We start from the raw sequence: 16,164 nt of genomic DNA, 5'->3' as shown, positions 1-16,164 counted from the left end.
GAGAGGTGTCCTTCCCGGGCACCCTTCCCTGTGCTTTGTGGGGCTCCCTCCTGAGGAACTGGTGGCAGTGCCCGGCCCCCCGTCCCTGCGGAGTGAGCCCCCAACTTCTCCCTTCCAGTCCCCCGCCCTTTATCTGCTCTCCCTTGGGCTTAGTGGGCACACAGCAGGTGCTACTGTGAGTGTGGACCAGCCCAGGAAGGACCCCCTTGACTTCCTCCCTCCTCTGTCCAAATTGTTCAGGTCCCAGGTTTCCCCATGGAAACAGGGTCCCCCTTATCAGGGTTCCCCCCATCTCTCGTCTCTTCCCTCCTAGCTCCCTCTGTGATGTCATCCTCCCATCACAGGCCCATCGCTCCCTTTCCTTCCTCCCCAACTCCAATCTCTCTCTTCTTCCCCCACGATGCTGTGGACTTAGTCCTTGCACAGTTGTCTGAGGGAAAGGCTGTATTTCTCAGAGAGGATGTCAGGCCTTGGAGTTAAGATGAGGCTCCGAGCTGGACAGACTTGCGTGCTAGTGCCAGCCACTTCACTTTCCCAAACCTCACTTTCCTCATCTGTGAAATGGGGCAGTGAAGGCACCTCCCCCCACCCCCATCATTGGTCATTCCACCTGCACCGCGGGGGGAGCCCTGAGCACGTGGCCAGCAGGTAGTAAGAGCTTAATAAGTATTATTTTTAAAAAAATTAAGCAGGTGAGCTGAAAGTTGTTGTCTAAGAAACGGAAAAGGCGTAGGTTAGGGTGTCTTTGAAGCAGGTTGTGTTTGGACCCCCCCTGAGCGGCCATGCTGTCTGTCACAGAGCGCCATGCAGAAGGCGGCCTTTGAGGCTCTCCAGGTGAAGAAGGACCTGATGCATCGGCAGATCCGGAAGCAGGTGAGCACGGCCCTGCCCCCCAGGCCCGCCCTGTGGGCTTTCAGAGGCCGCAGTTAAGGTCTGAGTCCCGGCTCCTCCAGGCCAGGCCGGCAGGAGGTCTCCCCAGCACCTCCCTCCCCTCACAGAGTCTCACGGGACCTACTCGGGGCGTCACCTACTCGGGGACGGCTCTGTGGGACTGTGGGACCTGGCCCGCCGGCTGTCACGATGCCCAGGGCTGCGGGAGGGAGGCCCTGAGCGCTGGGCAGCCCCATGCTGACCACCCGCAGGCAGGACCCCTCAGCCGGCTCGAACCGCAGCGTCCTGTGGCCCGGATGGAGGAGCTGGGACAGGTGACACCCCGCCTGGGCAGGCAGAGCCCCGAGGAGAGGGTGTGCTCACGTGGCCTCCGCTGCTGACCCCGGGAGACCTTGGGCGAGCCGTCGCCCAGCGAGGCTGGGTCTGGCTCGCTGCGCTCCCTGAGCGGGTGGCAGGGTGGCTGGAGACAAGCGAGCTTTCAGGCTACGGGACGCACATCACGTCGTATTCAGCACACTTTCAATTTCACATTTTGCATGGTTTTTTGTTTCTTCTTACTCTTTTTCTTCTTTTCTCTTTTGGCCAAAACCAACTTACCTTTTTATTTCCCCTTTAATTTCAACCCCACATTGCTGGACATGAATCTCATTCCTCTGACCAGGGGTTGGTGGGGTCATAGGGGCAAAGGTCACAGGGTCATAGGCACAGAGTAGAGAAGTCACTGGCTGTGGGGGTCTAACCGCCAGGACTAAAAACCCCCAGTCACACCCTGGAGGTATGTGGTGATCCCCTAGACGTTCTCACTATGGGTGGTTCTGACCCACCAGGCCAGCTGTTCCCCTGGAGACCACAAGCAGGGACACCTCAAGGAAAAGGCACACTCATTTACCTGTTGTGTGTCCTTAGGCAAGTTACTTAATTTCTCTGAGCCTCAGTTTCCTTGTCTGTTAAATGGAGGCAATAATACCTCCAACAACAGAGGAGAAACAATGGAAAAGATGCGTATAAAGTGCACAGCACAGTCCTAGTGTGTGCCATCTCGATAAATGTCAGTGACTGTATTATTGATACTGTAATTCAGTCCCTTCCATTACCCTCTGCTCTCCTCTGTGTACAGCTGTCTAGAGGAAGCAAGAGAATTGGACTCGCAAGAGGCTCTGAGAATTCCGTGTCTGTTCTTCACTCTGGCCCACACCTTGAAGGAAGCCCCTTCATCCCACGCACCTTGATGGGCACCCCCTCTGGGCCGGCCCTGTGCCCGGCTTTTGATCAGCAGTTCTGGCCAGGATAAGCACTCAGGCCCGTGAGATAACAAATTCTGTCTAAAGCCCCGCCCCCTTCATTCCAGAGCCTCGCCCCCCGCCGCCCCAGAAAGGATTCTTAGGTCCACTTGGCCATCCAGGAGCAGCAGCACAGGATTGAACCGTGGTTAATGTGAATTAAAAAACCCCTGTCTCGTCTTCTGTTTAGATTAAGTTAATAGAAACTGAGTTATTGCAGCTGACACAGCTGGAGTTAAAGAGGAAATCCCTGGACACAGAGGCACTGCAGGTATGTTTAGGGCTCCCTGGCCTGCCCTGTCCCCCTACGCCACCCCCACTGATGAGACCTCCCGCTGGTGCCCCCACCCCTCTTAGCTGCCCTCCCGCAGACAAGGTAGTGATACTGGAGGATGCCACGACCCCAGAAGGCTCATGGGGGCCCAGCGCAGGCCCAGGTTAGGGTGGGGTCAACCTGTTGCTAGGCAGGAAGGTCAGAGGAAGGAGGGTTTCATTGCCAAGGCTCACCAGGCTGCATCTCCATCTCCGTGTTGTCTTTATTTTGAAGCCGGGTGGCTACTGAGCTCCCTGCCTCTCTTAAGCCATGCTTCTGGGGCACTGGTTCTCACAGCTAACACCCCCGGGGGGACAGCATTCTTGCTATCCCCAGGATGTCTGGAGGAGAGGGCCCAGCAGGAACCATGTCACTCCCTGCAGGCAGCTCCTCTGATCTCTGGCCCTTGCTGTGTGCCCTGGGCCAGGAGGGGAGGAGGAGTGGAGGGACTGCCCTTTCCCTGTTCTGTGCCTCAGTCTCCCCAGTCGTTCACAGAGGGGCTGGGTCCACAGTGTGAGAGAGCATGTGCCCTGTACCAGGCTTTCGAGCAGAGCCTTCTGTCCATCCTCATCCCTGTGTCTGTCCTCAGCGGACAAGTCTTCGTTTATCCTGTGGGCTTCTCAATGCAGAAGAGGGCTGGGGTCTGGAGTCCTGGTCACAGGTCTGCCACTGTGTGACCTTAGGCAGGTTGCTTCCCCTCCCCGGGCCTCCGGGTTGCCCCTGGATAAAATAAAAGGAGTCTTCTAGACCCAGCCTGTGTCATGGGCCATCAGAGATCAGTTGGGACAGGCCTCAGCCATGCAGAGGTTAGGGGCGCTCAACCCCCAACATAACCACTGTGCTTGGTGGCTGCCCATCTCCTGCCTGTTGGAGCTGTGGGGCTCCCATTTTTGGGGTCTCCATGGGATATTCCAAGAGGAAGAGAGGAGTGGAACGTGGACACAGACGGGGCTGTCTGGCGTGTGCCCATCCCTCCGTCTGGGTAGTACCTTGCTGGCTGGCGTGGTTCCCTCACCCCTCCTCCTGCCCTTTGCTTCTGCCCGGGTGCTCTGTAGTCAGTGAGCCCGAAGTCAAGGTCCCTGCTGCTTGTCATTTCCTTTGTTTGATGTTTCTCATCACTGCACTGTCATTGGTCACTAGATTCCATGCCCGGCCTTAACCCCCCAGGGAAGGGAGGTGCAGGCCGGGGAGAAGGGCACCTCCACTCTCTCCCCCGGTCCTCAGCCAGAGATCAGGGACAGAGCCTTGATGGGAGTCAGGCCCACCACGGCCCCCAGCTGAGAACCAAGTGAGGGGGTGTCCTACTGCCATGCCGTGGGGACCTCGGGGGCCGGGGGGCCGTGAGCTCCCGGCACTGGCCGTGGTCTTGTGTCGCAGGAGATGATCTCAGAGCAGCGCTGGGCCCTGAGCTCGCTGCTCCAGCAGCTACTCAAGGAGAAGATGCAGCGAGAGGAGGAGCTCCGGGAGATCCTGGTACGTGTGGCGTCCACGTCGTGCGTGGGGTTGCTTTCCCTCCAAGCTCACTGTTCTTAGAAACGTGTCATTATCCTAGACATCCCCCGAGCTCCACCGTGGGCCGGGCCCTGTGCCAGGAACAGACAACAGCAAGGCCAGTCTCTTCCCGAGCCCTGCACGAGCCCGGGTGGTACGTTTGTGCCATTCCACACAGACCACATTAACATGTGCTGTGCAGGGCCAGCCTTGTTGTGGCCAGGCTCCCACCCACAAGGAACCTCGAGGACTCGCTGTCCACCCCAGCATGACATGACCATCAGTGTCACAAGCTCCCGAAGAGAGGTGTGTCCACAGTCCAGAGAGGGCCAGGCCAGAAAAGGGGAGTCGCTTAGCTAGGTCCAAGAGGGACCACCCAGGGGGCTGGGGGAAGCCCAGGTTGCAGTCCCACTGCCTAGCATGCAGCCACGGTCCTGGCTGGGTGGCTTGGTGGCTCAGAGCACTGGGTCTGAATCTGGCTCTGACTCGGGCGGCCCTTGGCTCTTGGGCTGCTTGCTAATCGCTCTGCCAATTGCTCAGTTTCCTTACCTGTGACGTCGAGACTGCGTCACAGAGTTGTGAGAACTGAGTAAAATGGCATCTCCCAGCGCACAGCAGACTGGCACCAAGCACCCTGACGCTGCTGCTGCTGTTGGTGTTCCCTGTTTACTCCTCCATCCCCAGCACCTAGAATAGTGCCTGGCCCGGAACAACACTCCGGTTGTTTGTTGAGTGACAGGACGGAAGAATCAGTGTGAATAGCTAACTTCCTCCTGCATTTGTCTCTATGCCCGTGTCCTGTGTGGACACAACCCTCTCCTGTTCTCAGTGCTCTGGCTTTGTGGGTGAAGGTGGGTGAAGTGCTCTCCGGAAGCTGAAGGTACCCCTAGAATCCCAGTTCTCTCCCTACTGGCACCCAGAGGATGCACTGAGCCTCCCGGGGGAAGGAGACGGCTGCCTAGTGCTTTGCTTTTCCCACAGAGAGATGAGAAGGTGTCCCCTCTCCAAGTCATGATGCCCGGGGCGGCGGGATCAGGGGTGCCAGGTGTCAGCCGCCCAGGTTCCTGCAGATGAAACAGTGAGACTTAGTGGAGAGGGATGTTCTTGGTAAAACACCAAGTCCAGCCATATGCCGTTCACAGCCGTCCATGTCATCGTCGTTTCTATTCACTGACTCGTAACTAACAGTGTCTGCTTCCTTCTTGGCAGACAGAGTTAGAAGCCCAAAGCGAAACCAAGCAAGAGAATTACTGGCTGATTCAGTATCAGCGGCTCTTGAACCAGAAACCCTTGTCCTTGAAGCTGCAGGTGAGAGTTGCAGGTGTGCCCACCCTGCAGGAGCCCTGGGCCCAGGCAGTGCCAGCTCGCTGATCTGTCTGGTGGAATTCCCTTCCCATCTCCGGTGACCGGTACACTGGGGCCTGTGCTCGGCCTGAGCGGGCACAGAAATGAGAGGGGGGAGCATTGGTTCTGGTGGCAGGAAGACAGTCCCTGCCGGGTGGAGCCCGCTGTGCGCTCACCAGTGCAGGGGCTTGGACAGGACGGGGGTGGTCCCTTCCCCCTCCTCACATGCCCTTTTTTTTTTTTAGTAAAAATGTAGTCTCAACAGCAGTGTTCTCCAGGCCTGTTCACGTAGATCTCCTTGTGTGTCTGGCTCTGATGATTTAGGATCTGGGTGATTTCATTTGCTTCAACAGTCGCCCGCTTTGATGGGCACTTATGTTGCTGGCATTGTCAGGTTTACCGCGTGGCAGTGAACTAACTTCTTCATGCATCTGTCTCTATGCCCTTACATAGCCGTCTTGGTAGGAAAAGTCCCAAGAATACATTTTACCTATTATGTTATATGTATCTGAACTCTGTGTGCACTGTTGTAAGTCACGGCCTCGTGGTTTTTCCCTGTCCATTGTGCGCTGGACTTCTCCCACGGGTGTGTCTTGCAGGAAGAAGGCCTGGAGCGCCCACTGGTGGCCCTCCTGGTGGAGCTGTCAGCCGAGCACTACCTGCCCATCTTCGCCCACCACCGCCTCTCACTGGCCATGCTGAGCCGGATGGGCCCTGCAGACCTGGCCAAGGTAGACAGTGGCGGCCCCTCGGGGGAGGTTAGGGAGGCGGGCAGGGCCCTGACCCGATGGCCAAGGGGGGACTTGCTCTTCATGCAGTTCTTGGCAAGGCTTTCTGTCTTCAGATGTCCTGGGGCTGCCTTGCTCCCAGCAGGCCCGGACACCTGCCCCGTCTGCCCCCAGACACCTGGCTACAAAAGCCAGGGCTGCGGGTGCTGCGGACCCCAGATTGTCCCCTCCGCCAGCCCCTTTCAGGTGGGATCTTCACATCATAGGCTGCGCAGGTCCTTGGAGGTCATCTGGACCGTCCCTTCCCCACACCGTGGGTTAACAGTTGTACCAGCAGCACTGCCTGCTCCTGGTACGTTCTGTGTGAATTCCTTTACTCTTCAGAAGAGACAAATACTGACTCAGGTGAATACTTAACAGTGCTTGACACTGTTAAGCATGTTTTACATATAAGCATGTTTTAGATAAACATCTAAGCATGTTTTACATATAAATTCATTGAATCCTCATAATAACCTGGCACAGTGGTAAAGAATCTGCCTGCCAGTGCAGGAGACACAAGAACATAGGTTCAATCCCTGGGTCAGGAAGATCCCCTGGAGAAGGAAATGGCAACCCACTTCAGCATTCTTGCCTGGAGAATCCCATGCACAAAGGAGCCTAGCCGGCTGCAGTCCATGGACTCACAAAGAGTCAGACACGACTGAGCACACACACACGCTAACCTGGGCAGGCAGGTATGGTCGGCGTCATTTTTCAGATGAGGACATGGAGACACAGCAAGGTAGCAGTTTGCCTGAGGTCACATAGCAGAGCCAAGTCTAGCCCAGGCGGCTGGTCTGGCGCGGCCACTCTGCTGAACTGCCTGGTCCCTCGACAGAGGCAGACGCAGACACCGGGGCTCAGAAGGACTCCGTGGGCCATGTTGCCCAAGTTCAGGAGCACTTGCTCTGGAGGCTGAGGGACTGTGAGTGTCTGGTGCGGCCACTTTTCAGCAGTTTGGCCTCAGTGTAAACCACCTGACTGTGTGAACTGTGACAGCCCACAGCTGTCGGCCCAGCCCCTGCACTTGCTGGACCAGGGTTGTCACCACTGCTGGTTTCCCTCTCCTTCTGCCGCACTGATTGCCGGGCTGGTCAGCCTCCACGTTTCCAGTCGAAGGTGCCAGAAGTCAGGAGGAGGCGGTCCTGGCGGCTCTGTGCTGCGCCGCAGGCCCCCTGCCCAGCCATGCCCAGGCCCTGACCCGCCCCCTTGGTCCTCGCAGGTGGGCGTCTCGGAGGCCGGCCTGCAGCACGAGATCCTGCGCAGAGTCCAGGAGCTGCTGGACGTGGCCAGGACCCAGCCAGGTACTGACGCCCCGCCTCTCCTAGCAGAGCCCTTAGGCGGGGGCGTGGCTGAGACGTCACCCGTTTACCTTTCAGGACCAGGAGGAGTCCCAAGGGCCACTTCCAACCCCTGCCAATCCTTAAGCTTCCCTCCTAAAGGAGCCATTTATAAATGGGAAAAATAGGCCCCAAAATGGAAAACGTGAGCTTTTCCTGCGGTGGTGGAGGGACCCTCCTGGCTTCCCTAAACCCACCCTACTGACATCAGGAACCACATACTTGGGGTCCCTGGAGTAGCGGGAGAAACCCGCCAGACCCAGTGCCCACCGGTGCCCAGCACTGCGCCCGGGGCAGGTGTGTGGTGTGAACAGAGATGTTTGTGATGTGGACTGGTGGGGGGAGGGGCTGTGGCTGAGTGGGGAGCAGGAGGAATTGTGGGTGGGGGTTGGAGGGTGTGTGGGAAGGAGTTGGAGTTTCCTGCGGGCAGAGCAGGACAGGTGTCAGGCATTTAACACAACCACCGTGTCAAGCCCCTGGTGGAGAATCTGTGCTCAAGTTCGGGTTCACCCCGGAGCCCCTCACCAAGGGTTCCTGCCCGCCAGCTCCACCACCAGGTGGCCCTCTGGCCTTAGGCAAGCGGCTTTCCCTCCCTGATTCCTCACCTCTGACAGTGATGAGCCCTGTTTGCAAGGTGGCCCGGAGGGGTTCAGGGTGTGTTGGGGTAAGAGGCCCCCGTTTCCCAGGGTCCCGGCCCTCCTACTTTACAGATGGGGAATGAGGCTCAGCAAAGAGAAACAAGACGGTGTGTGGGAGCACCCCCCACCTCCAGCCCTCTGTCCACTTAGGGCCGGCTGGACCGGGGAGGGACCGGGTAAGATGGTCAGGACCCTGGCTCAGCCTCTGTCTGTCCCCATAGAGCTGCTGAAGCCACCCGAGGGCGGGGTCCTGCCCACAGCCCCCGAGGAGCTGCCTGAGGCAGTGAGACCCTCGGCTCCCCCGGCAGAGCTGCTGGAGGTACAGACCTCAGAGTGTGTGGTGTGCCTGGAACGGGAGGTAAGTCTAGGGGTGATGGGCCCAACCCCTGGGGCCACCATCTGCACCCCCACCCGCCTGCCCAGAACCTGCCGCCCTCCTGAGCCTCTCAGGCACGGGTGATTCATTCTGCAGAGAGTTTAGAAATATGTTGTGTTCATTAGAAATTTTGGAAAATATAGGAAATTAAAATGACCCATGATCCCAGGACCCAAAACATGAGCAAAACTGCAGCATTTGCTGGGCTTTTTTTCTTTTTTTTTACAGAAGAGTTTTTTAAATTCATGGAGGGAAATTTCCCAAGTCATTAAATATCAACAAAATTTTCTCTGGAGAGGTTTTTTCCAAAACTCTTAGTTTTAAAAACACAATTAACAGCTGTTATAAAAAATTAAACAATGTAGCGTATAAAATAAACCCGTTCCCTCCACCAAGTGATCCTACTTAGAAAAGGCCACATGTTAACAGTTTGCTTACCCTGGGGTCTTTGCTGGCCCCAGGGAATGCCATGATAATGGGGGTGGAGGAGGACTTGGTGGTTATAAATTTAACCAAACCCCTGCTCTGGGCCCCAGAAATGGCTTCTTGCCTCTCCTAAAAAGAGGAAATGCTGAGGCAAAGTATGGACATGTCCACGGCTTGTGATCCATAATGTTGGGGTCATTTCGAGGCAACGCGCATAAAAATCCCTAAATTGGGAGCAGCCTGCACATCCTATAACAGCAGGGCTGGGGAGACAGGCCGGGGACCGCCCTCCCCCGCCGCCGCCCCGATCAGCTGGTACAGAGGGCCAGGGCCTGGGGCGCGTCCAGGGAGGCTGGCGGCCTGCTGTGGTGGACAGGAGTGGAGTCTGACGGCTGCGCGGTGAAGGACGAGGGGCCGGGGCGCCGGCCGGGGTGGGCCCGACGTTTCCGCTCTCCACCCGCTCCCAGGCCCAGATGATCTTCCTCAACTGCGGCCACGTCTGCTGCTGTCAGCAGTGCTGCCAGCCCCTGCGCACCTGCCCGCTGTGCCGCCAGGACATCGCCCAGCGCCTCCGCATCTACCACAGCAGCTGAGCGCTGGCCTGTGCGCTTCTCTTCGCCACGGGCTGGCCGGGTGGAGACGGGAGCGTTCCTGCCCAAGGACCGAGCAGTTTAAATCCTGTAGAGGGGGCGGGGGGACCCCTCCTGGCAGGACGACAGGATCTGGAGTGGGAGCAGCAGCAGCCACACCTCTGTCTGAGCCAGCACCGAGGGTCCCAGCTGGCCGCGGTGGTCACAGCCCCTCCCGGAGCCTCAGTGTCCTCCTCAGCGGAACCCGGGCAGCGCAGTCCCACTCAGCAGGGGTGGCGGGAGCCCTGGCCCAGGGCAGGGGCGGCCACCGCGGCCTGTCCTGGGATCAACTGGCCAGAAGGTGTTCAACGCGGGCCTGGTGCCCCTAGCGACATCAGCCCCTCCTGGTCTCCCTCCCTGCTGCCCCTCACCACACCCCCTTTGAGCTCTGGGCCCCTCTGCTCCGCAGACCTGCACCTCCTCTCCCCATGCAGCTCAGGGGCAGACCCTGAGCTTCAAAGACCTGAAGCAGGAACATCAATAAACCCTTCTCCAGCCTGCTCCTCCCGAGTCGTCACTGGGCCCTGGTGGAGCCCAGGGAGGGGGGGAAGTAGGGGTGAGGTGTGTGAAGTCACCCACACCTCCCTTTTGCAGGTGGAGAGACCGGGCTCAGGAGGAGAAAGTGAAAGTGAAGTCGCTCAGTCATGTCCGACTCTTTGCGACCCCATGGACTGTAGCCTACCAGGCTTCTCCGTCCATGGGATTTTCCAGGCAAGAGTACCGGAGTGGGTTGCCTTTTCCTTCTCCAGGGGATCTTCCCGACTCAGGTCAGGAGGAGAAGGGCTCGGAAAGTCCTCAGAGCAGGTGGGGCCGTGTGGGCCGTCTTGTGTGCTGTGTAACCATCCCCCCAGACTAGGGGGTCCGGGGCCCTGCAGCCGAGACAGAAGCATCTTGACTCCGAACCTGTGCAGTTGTGCAGGTCGCTCACTGCACAAGTCCAGAGGGAGCCATGCTCCTTGTGCTTGCGGCAGAGCTGAACTTGGTCGTGCATTTTGGGGCAGATGGTTTTGAGCCAAGGGCAGCTTTCTCTCTGGGCTAGAGGCAGGCCTGCTGGGGCGCCTGGGCTCTGCCTCCAGGTAACTCGGACCCTGGCCAGCCTTCCAGACCCTATGTCCCCACCTGTTCAGTGAGGGACATCAGGGGAACTGACCCAGACCGGCGGCCACCAGGGGGCACTGTGCGCTCATCTCAGGCCCCACGTGAGAGCCAGCGGGACACAGGGCCAGGCCCTCTCTCCCTGCCTCACTGAGCCAGTCAGTCATGTAGCTGAGACAGGTGACAGCCCCTTGTGGTCCGAGTCCTGCTTTCCAGGTTTTCCCCCACCCCACACCTTCCTGGGCTCCACTCAGCTAAGAGGAGAGATGGCAGCCTGAGATGGGCAGGGCCATGTTGCAGAGCAGGGTGTTTGGCGGGTCTCCTTGAACCCTCACAAAGCCCCCTTTTATAGGTGAGCAGCCTGAGGGTGAGTTCAGTGACTTGCCCAAGTCAACAGCAAAAACCCTGCTGAGCCCCGGTTTTCTCACCTCCGCCATCCCCCAAGGTGCACACCCAGCAGGGGCAGCCTGTCCCCACCAGCTGGCAGGGGGGGAGGTGTCCCCATGACCCAGAACCTCCACCCAGGCTCCCTGTCCCCCTGGGCCTCGGTTTACACACTGGTGTGACAATGATGCCCATCCCCCGGAGGTGCTATGAGGCCCTCGTCCTGCAGGTAATGCGCACAGCCCACGGTAAGTACTCAGGAATGCTCGCCTTGTGAGCAGGAGTCTTCAACACTAGCATCACTGTTTGGATCCATTGTGAGCCCGCCCACCATGGCCATAAAGCAGCTGCCCTCCCCATTGCCCGAAGCTGCCAGAAGCCTACCCTGCACAGACCCCCGGCAGAGGAAGCTGTCTGAGCTGCCATCAGGCTAGTCACCTACCTGCTGTGCCCCTCCTCCCTGAGCCTCAGTTTTCTCCTCTGGAAAATGGGTTCTTAGGAGGACTCTGGTCACATGCACCTGTAAGCAATGAGCCCCGAAAGTCAAGGTGCACAGGTCTGTCTCCAGCCCAGGTCTCCGCCCCCAGCCAGCATCACACATGGGCCACTGGCTTTAAATAAAGCATTTTATTGATTAGTAGAAGCTTAAACAGTTTGCATAATATTTTCAATACAATATCTGGGAAGGATAATTGGAAAGTCCCAAGAGAAGGCACCAGAGGAGAGCGTCTTCAGACGGAATGTATCGGTGGAAGAGGTTAGTTCGGCGTTGAGATCGGGGCTGGAGGGGACTCAAAGGGGGTCCCTGAGCACCAGCCAGCGCCGCATGTCCTGTGGGTCCCAGGCCCTGGCCCAGGAAGCAGATCCAGGGGATGGGAGATGCAGGGCTGGGGCGGGGGTGGTGAGGACCCTGAAGGAGTAGGTTTCTGCCCTGCCTGCCCTCCCCTCAAAGTAGCAGAGGAGAGGGCCTGGGAAAACCAGGTGGCCCCAGCCACCAGGGATGACCTCGACTTAACCCTCACTCTCAGGAACAAGACGCTGAGGAGGGGAAACAGCGGGGCCATATGAACAGTCGGTGCGGTGCGTTAAGAGCCCCAGCCTGCGCCAAATGCTTGTGGTGTCCTGGGGTGCCACGGCCCCTCCCCCAGCCCCTCCTGAGCCCCACCAGCTCCCTTGGGGGACAGCGTGTACCTTGGAAGTGGTCCGCAGAGAAGACAGCGTCCACACCCGCCCAGCCCTGCCACGGAGCAGTGTCCCCACCCCCAGCCTAGCCGAACAGAGGGACTCCTAGAGACCAGACCCCAGCAAGTGGAGGCGAGCCGAGTCTCAGCTTCCAGCAACCCACCAAGTGCACCCACCCACCCCGCCAGCAGTACCTCTGCAGAGGTCACCCCCTCCTTCCCTCAGCCACGTCCTCTCCCCAGACCAGCACGTTCCAGGCCTTTCCTGTTCCCTCCCCAGGCCCATGGCTCACCCCACCTCGAGAGGCAGCCCTCCCCCTGCCTCAAGACCCCCTCCTTGCACGTCCCTTCACCTGGGGTGGGAGAGCCAGGCCACAGTCCACTCCAAAACTGGCCTCAGGCCCAGCCCCGGGGAGGGAGGAGCAGGGCCCAGAGATGGGTCTCAGCACTCAGGCTTCCTGGTTCTAACAGGCCCCCTTGGTGACGGGAGAAGCCAGGCGGTGGACGCGACTCTCACCGCCCTCCTTCTGTGGATGGCAAGACCCACCAGGGGAACGGGCCGCAGAGGCAGGCAGGCAGGCGAGGGGGCGGACTCAGGGAGCCAGGGCGGCCGAGTGCTCCCAGCCCCCCTCCGCTGTGCCCGACCCCCCTCCCACCAGGAGCAGGAAAGCTGCGATCATCCCACAGAAGAGAAAACAAGAGCAACCAAGTGTGACCAAATCCATAAAGTGACTCAAGTGGGCCCATCCCCGCCCAGCCCCCTGGTGCCACACCAGCCCTGCCCCCGCCCCGCTCAGAAGGCACAGATCCTGAGCCAAACCAGGGCCCCGGAGGGAGTGGCCAGTGTGCTGTGTCCAACAGAGGCTCGGAGGTGGGGGACCAGCCTAGAACTCGGTCTGCACCCCGGCACTGTCCTCGGTGGTGGTGTGAATGGGGGGGCGGCCGCCCGGGCCAGACACCTGCTCACCGGTCTCCTGGTCGCTGGGCTTGGGAGGCTCAAAGCCCACGAGCTTTTCGGACGGGAGCTGCCGGAGGGGTGAGGCTGGCGGCGAGGTGGCTTCGGGGACCAGCCCAGGCTGGGGGCTCTCCTGCACGGGAGCCCCGTTGAGCAGGGGGCCGGCCAGCGGGGGGCTCTCGGCCTGCAGATCCCCGGCCAGCAGGCCACGGAGCTCGGTGACGCCGTCTGGGGACGAGGGTGATGGCGGCTCAGGGGCAGCCTCGAAGGGGAGCCCTGCGTCCTCGTCCTGGACCACGGACACCACCTGCTTGGCACGCCGGCGCTTTTCCGAGAGGGGGGCTGCTTCCTGGATGCCGGGGTCCCCGCCACCACCGCCGCCCCCATACTCCTCGCCCCAGTCGATGGGCGCGCCCTCGGCCAGCAGGTGCAGGTTGGGGTCGCTGTTGTGCATGACCACACTGTCCCGGTACAGGTTGTGTTTCCTCTGCACGGCGGCCTCCTTCACGGCTGCGGGACAGAACGGGGTGACAAGACACTGAGCGGGGGTGCTGACGGCCACCAGCACACCCCGCACCGTGTGACCCACGTCACAATCCCTCGGCCTGAGTGGGCACTGTGACCGGACAAGGCTTCTTTGAGACCTCAGTGTGGGAAGCAGGGGGTGGGACCCTAACCCCCATCACTCACCCAACACTCACCCAACACTCCCCAAAACGCCAAGGACCCTCAACATAACTAAGACACGGGGATGCGATGCTGCCCCCTGGCCCACACCACGAACAGTGGGCCCACCGCAGCCCACGGCCTAAGTCTCCCCTTTGTAGCTTAGCCGACCCCACCAGGAAGCCTCTGGGCGCCCACCTCTGCCACCCTCCAGCAGTGAGATTCCTAACAGGGACCACAGGGCAGGGCAGTCCCACCCGGCTCTGCAGCCGCCCGCCCCCAGGGGCCGGCGGCACTGACCCTGGAGGATGTCCTTCATGACCGTCTGCAGCACCACCTCCTCGTACGTGTTCTCCACCAGGATGAACCTGGCAAAGTCCTCGAAGATCAGCTCCTGGAACCGGGACAGCTCCTGCCGGCCGGGGCGGGCGTGGGGGCAGAGAGAGGGGCGGTCAGGGCTGTGGGTCAGGCTCAGAGCTGGGGCGAGCTGGGCGAGGGGGGCGCAGGGGGCTGCTCACCGACTTGCAGGTGGGCGCCAGCTTCTTGAGCAGGAACGGGATGGTGATCTGCAGCAGCGCCTCCCGGAAGAAGCGCTTCCGCACGGTGCTGCTGTCGTAGTCATATTTCTGCCAGGAAAGAGGGGCCAGGGCGTGGGGAGCTCCGGATTAGGGGGCTCCATCAGCCCCTGGTCTCACCCAGGCCCCCGTCTCCCCCACCCCTGGGTGTAGAGAGGCAGGGCCTGGCCAGGCGGCTCACCTTCAGCACCCGCTCCAGGATGCGCTGGATGGATTTGCACAGCTCCTCCTTGGTGGGCCCCTTCCCCAGCTCCTGGTGCAGGAGGGTCTCAAAGGTGTACACGGCGTTGTCCATTTGCTGGAGGCGCAGCACACCACAGGGCATGTGAAGGCGTGCCCCCCTGGGGAGGAGGGGTGCCCCCTGGGAGAAGGGGTGACTCTGGGGAGGAGGGGTGCCCCTGGGGAGGAAGGGGTGCCCAGGCACTCAGACACCCCTTCCCTAGGTCACTCCTATGCTGAGTGTCTAGAGCGCTGGCTTACTGCCAGGCACCACTGCCAGCCCCCCCCTGCCCCAGGGGAACAGAGGATCTAGGCCCTGTGGGAAGGAGCTTAGGGAGTCAGGAGGGCTTCCTGGAGGAAGGGGTCTCTGAGACTCAAGAGATGAGTCTGACTTAGCCAGGTGGACAGAGGGACAGGCATCCAAACAGACTGGAGAGCACAGCCGAGAGACAGGAGCTGGAGAGAGCATGCGGGATTGCGGGGAGACCTGGGGGGAGAGCTAGGGTGCAGGCAAGCCCTGTGCCCACCTCACGCATGTGGATCTGGGCTCGCTGCTTGAACACAGACATGCTGGACACGTCAAAACGCTGCTGCAGCCCGTCGAGCCGCAGCGGCTCCATCTTCTCATAGCAGCTGTGCATCTTGAGGGGGTGGTACGCCAGCTGGGACAGCTTCTCCATGTACTGCAGGGAGGCAGGGACACACGAGGGACCTGAGCTGGGGCCACTGGAGGGGCTGGGCAGCCCCCGCAGGCCCTGAGCCCTCCGAGTCCAGAGTCTGGGGCTGGCACTGGCACCAGGAAAGGCCATCTCGGGGTGGTGATCACCAGGGAAAGCACGGGAGGACCTGGGACAGGAAGGACAAGGATCTGCAGGCAGGAGAGGGGTACAGGAGCACAGTGTGGAGACAGGCCAGCCTGAGTGCTGGGCAACCCTGGGCAAATCGCTCACCATCTCTGAGCCTCGGTTTCCTCACCCTCCAAATCAGGAGACGGGTTTTCGTGATCTCTAGGGTCCTCTCTGGTTCTTAAAGTCTATGATTATTACTGTCAGTGGAACTCCTCGGTTTGGGGTGGAAAAGAGGCTAAGATTACAGGGCCAATTCTATCTGCCAGACCTGACAACTATGTGGGGCTCCAGGCAGTTGACTACCCCAATATGGGGTCTGTGGAAGGCCGTTCAACCCGAGAACCAGCTAACTCAGAAACGAGAGGGGCTGGCTCCATCTGGGGGGGCACAAAAATGGTATCTATGGATGTGCCCTGCTCCACGTCTCCTATAGATCCTCTGTTCACAGGTTATGCCCAGGAGGGAAACGGCCTGCCCTCATCACAGTGAGGACCTGACGGGGGCCAGACCAGACCCAAAACCAAACCCAGGGCCCATCTCACCTCGCCCAGCTTGTCGATGCCACCTTCATTGATGACGTTCAGGTTCATGTCGGTGACTTCCTTGAAGAAGACATCCCGCACTTCTGTGAAGCCCTGGCTGGTGGGCACCATGAGGGCCTCCAGGATGGACGGGATATAGGGCTGGACGTGGTTCCGGACACAAATCTCCGCCTTGGGGAGGATGGAGGCTGCGCCGAGGGA

At 59.9% G+C, this 16,164-nt stretch overlaps 2 protein-coding genes across 40 annotated transcripts in view; one reads left to right on the top strand and one right to left on the bottom strand.

Annotated features, from left to right (window-relative positions):
- Positions 1-9,999, top strand: part of LRSAM1 (leucine rich repeat and sterile alpha motif containing 1) — a 31,543-nt gene extending 21,544 nt beyond the window's left edge. For 36 of the 39 annotated variants that reach the window (XM_081587188.1, XM_081587165.1, XM_081587176.1 and 33 more), the window contains 8 exons: positions 799-873; positions 2,362-2,442; positions 3,862-3,957; positions 5,185-5,283; positions 5,919-6,050; positions 7,312-7,393; positions 8,289-8,425; positions 9,337-9,999. In XM_081587188.1, coding sequence (XP_081443314.1) covers positions 799-873; positions 2,362-2,442; positions 3,862-3,957; positions 5,185-5,283; positions 5,919-6,050; positions 7,312-7,393; positions 8,289-8,425; positions 9,337-9,462 — 828 coding nt within the window. In that variant the 3' untranslated portion in view covers positions 9,463-9,999. The remainder of the gene's footprint in view (positions 1-798; positions 874-2,361; positions 2,443-3,861; positions 3,958-5,184; positions 5,284-5,918; positions 6,051-7,311; positions 7,394-8,288; positions 8,426-9,336) is intronic. The other 3 variants (XM_081587170.1, XM_081587161.1, XM_081587160.1) reach the window with 2 other exon arrangements.
- Positions 10,000-11,589: 1,590 nt separating this feature from the next.
- The window catches only part of NIBAN2 (niban apoptosis regulator 2), a 53,319-nt gene continuing 48,744 nt past the window's right edge, over positions 11,590-16,164 (bottom strand). Inside the window, exons 9-14 of the mRNA XM_081587148.1 lie at positions 15,964-16,151; positions 15,101-15,256; positions 14,536-14,652; positions 14,298-14,405; positions 14,080-14,191; positions 11,590-13,623 (exon numbers count right to left, since the gene is read on the bottom strand). Coding sequence (XP_081443274.1) covers positions 13,043-13,623; positions 14,080-14,191; positions 14,298-14,405; positions 14,536-14,652; positions 15,101-15,256; positions 15,964-16,151 — 1,262 coding nt within the window. The 3' untranslated portion in view covers positions 11,590-13,042. The remainder of the gene's footprint in view (positions 13,624-14,079; positions 14,192-14,297; positions 14,406-14,535; positions 14,653-15,100; positions 15,257-15,963; positions 16,152-16,164) is intronic.

Source organism: Giraffa tippelskirchi, chromosome 4 (genome assembly GCF_054371585.1).
Source record: "Giraffa tippelskirchi isolate mGirTip1 chromosome 4, T2T-mGirTip1v1.2.pri, whole genome shotgun sequence".
NCBI lineage: Eukaryota > Metazoa > Chordata > Mammalia > Artiodactyla > Giraffidae > Giraffa > Giraffa tippelskirchi.
This window is presented reverse-complemented; position numbering and strand designations above follow the sequence as displayed.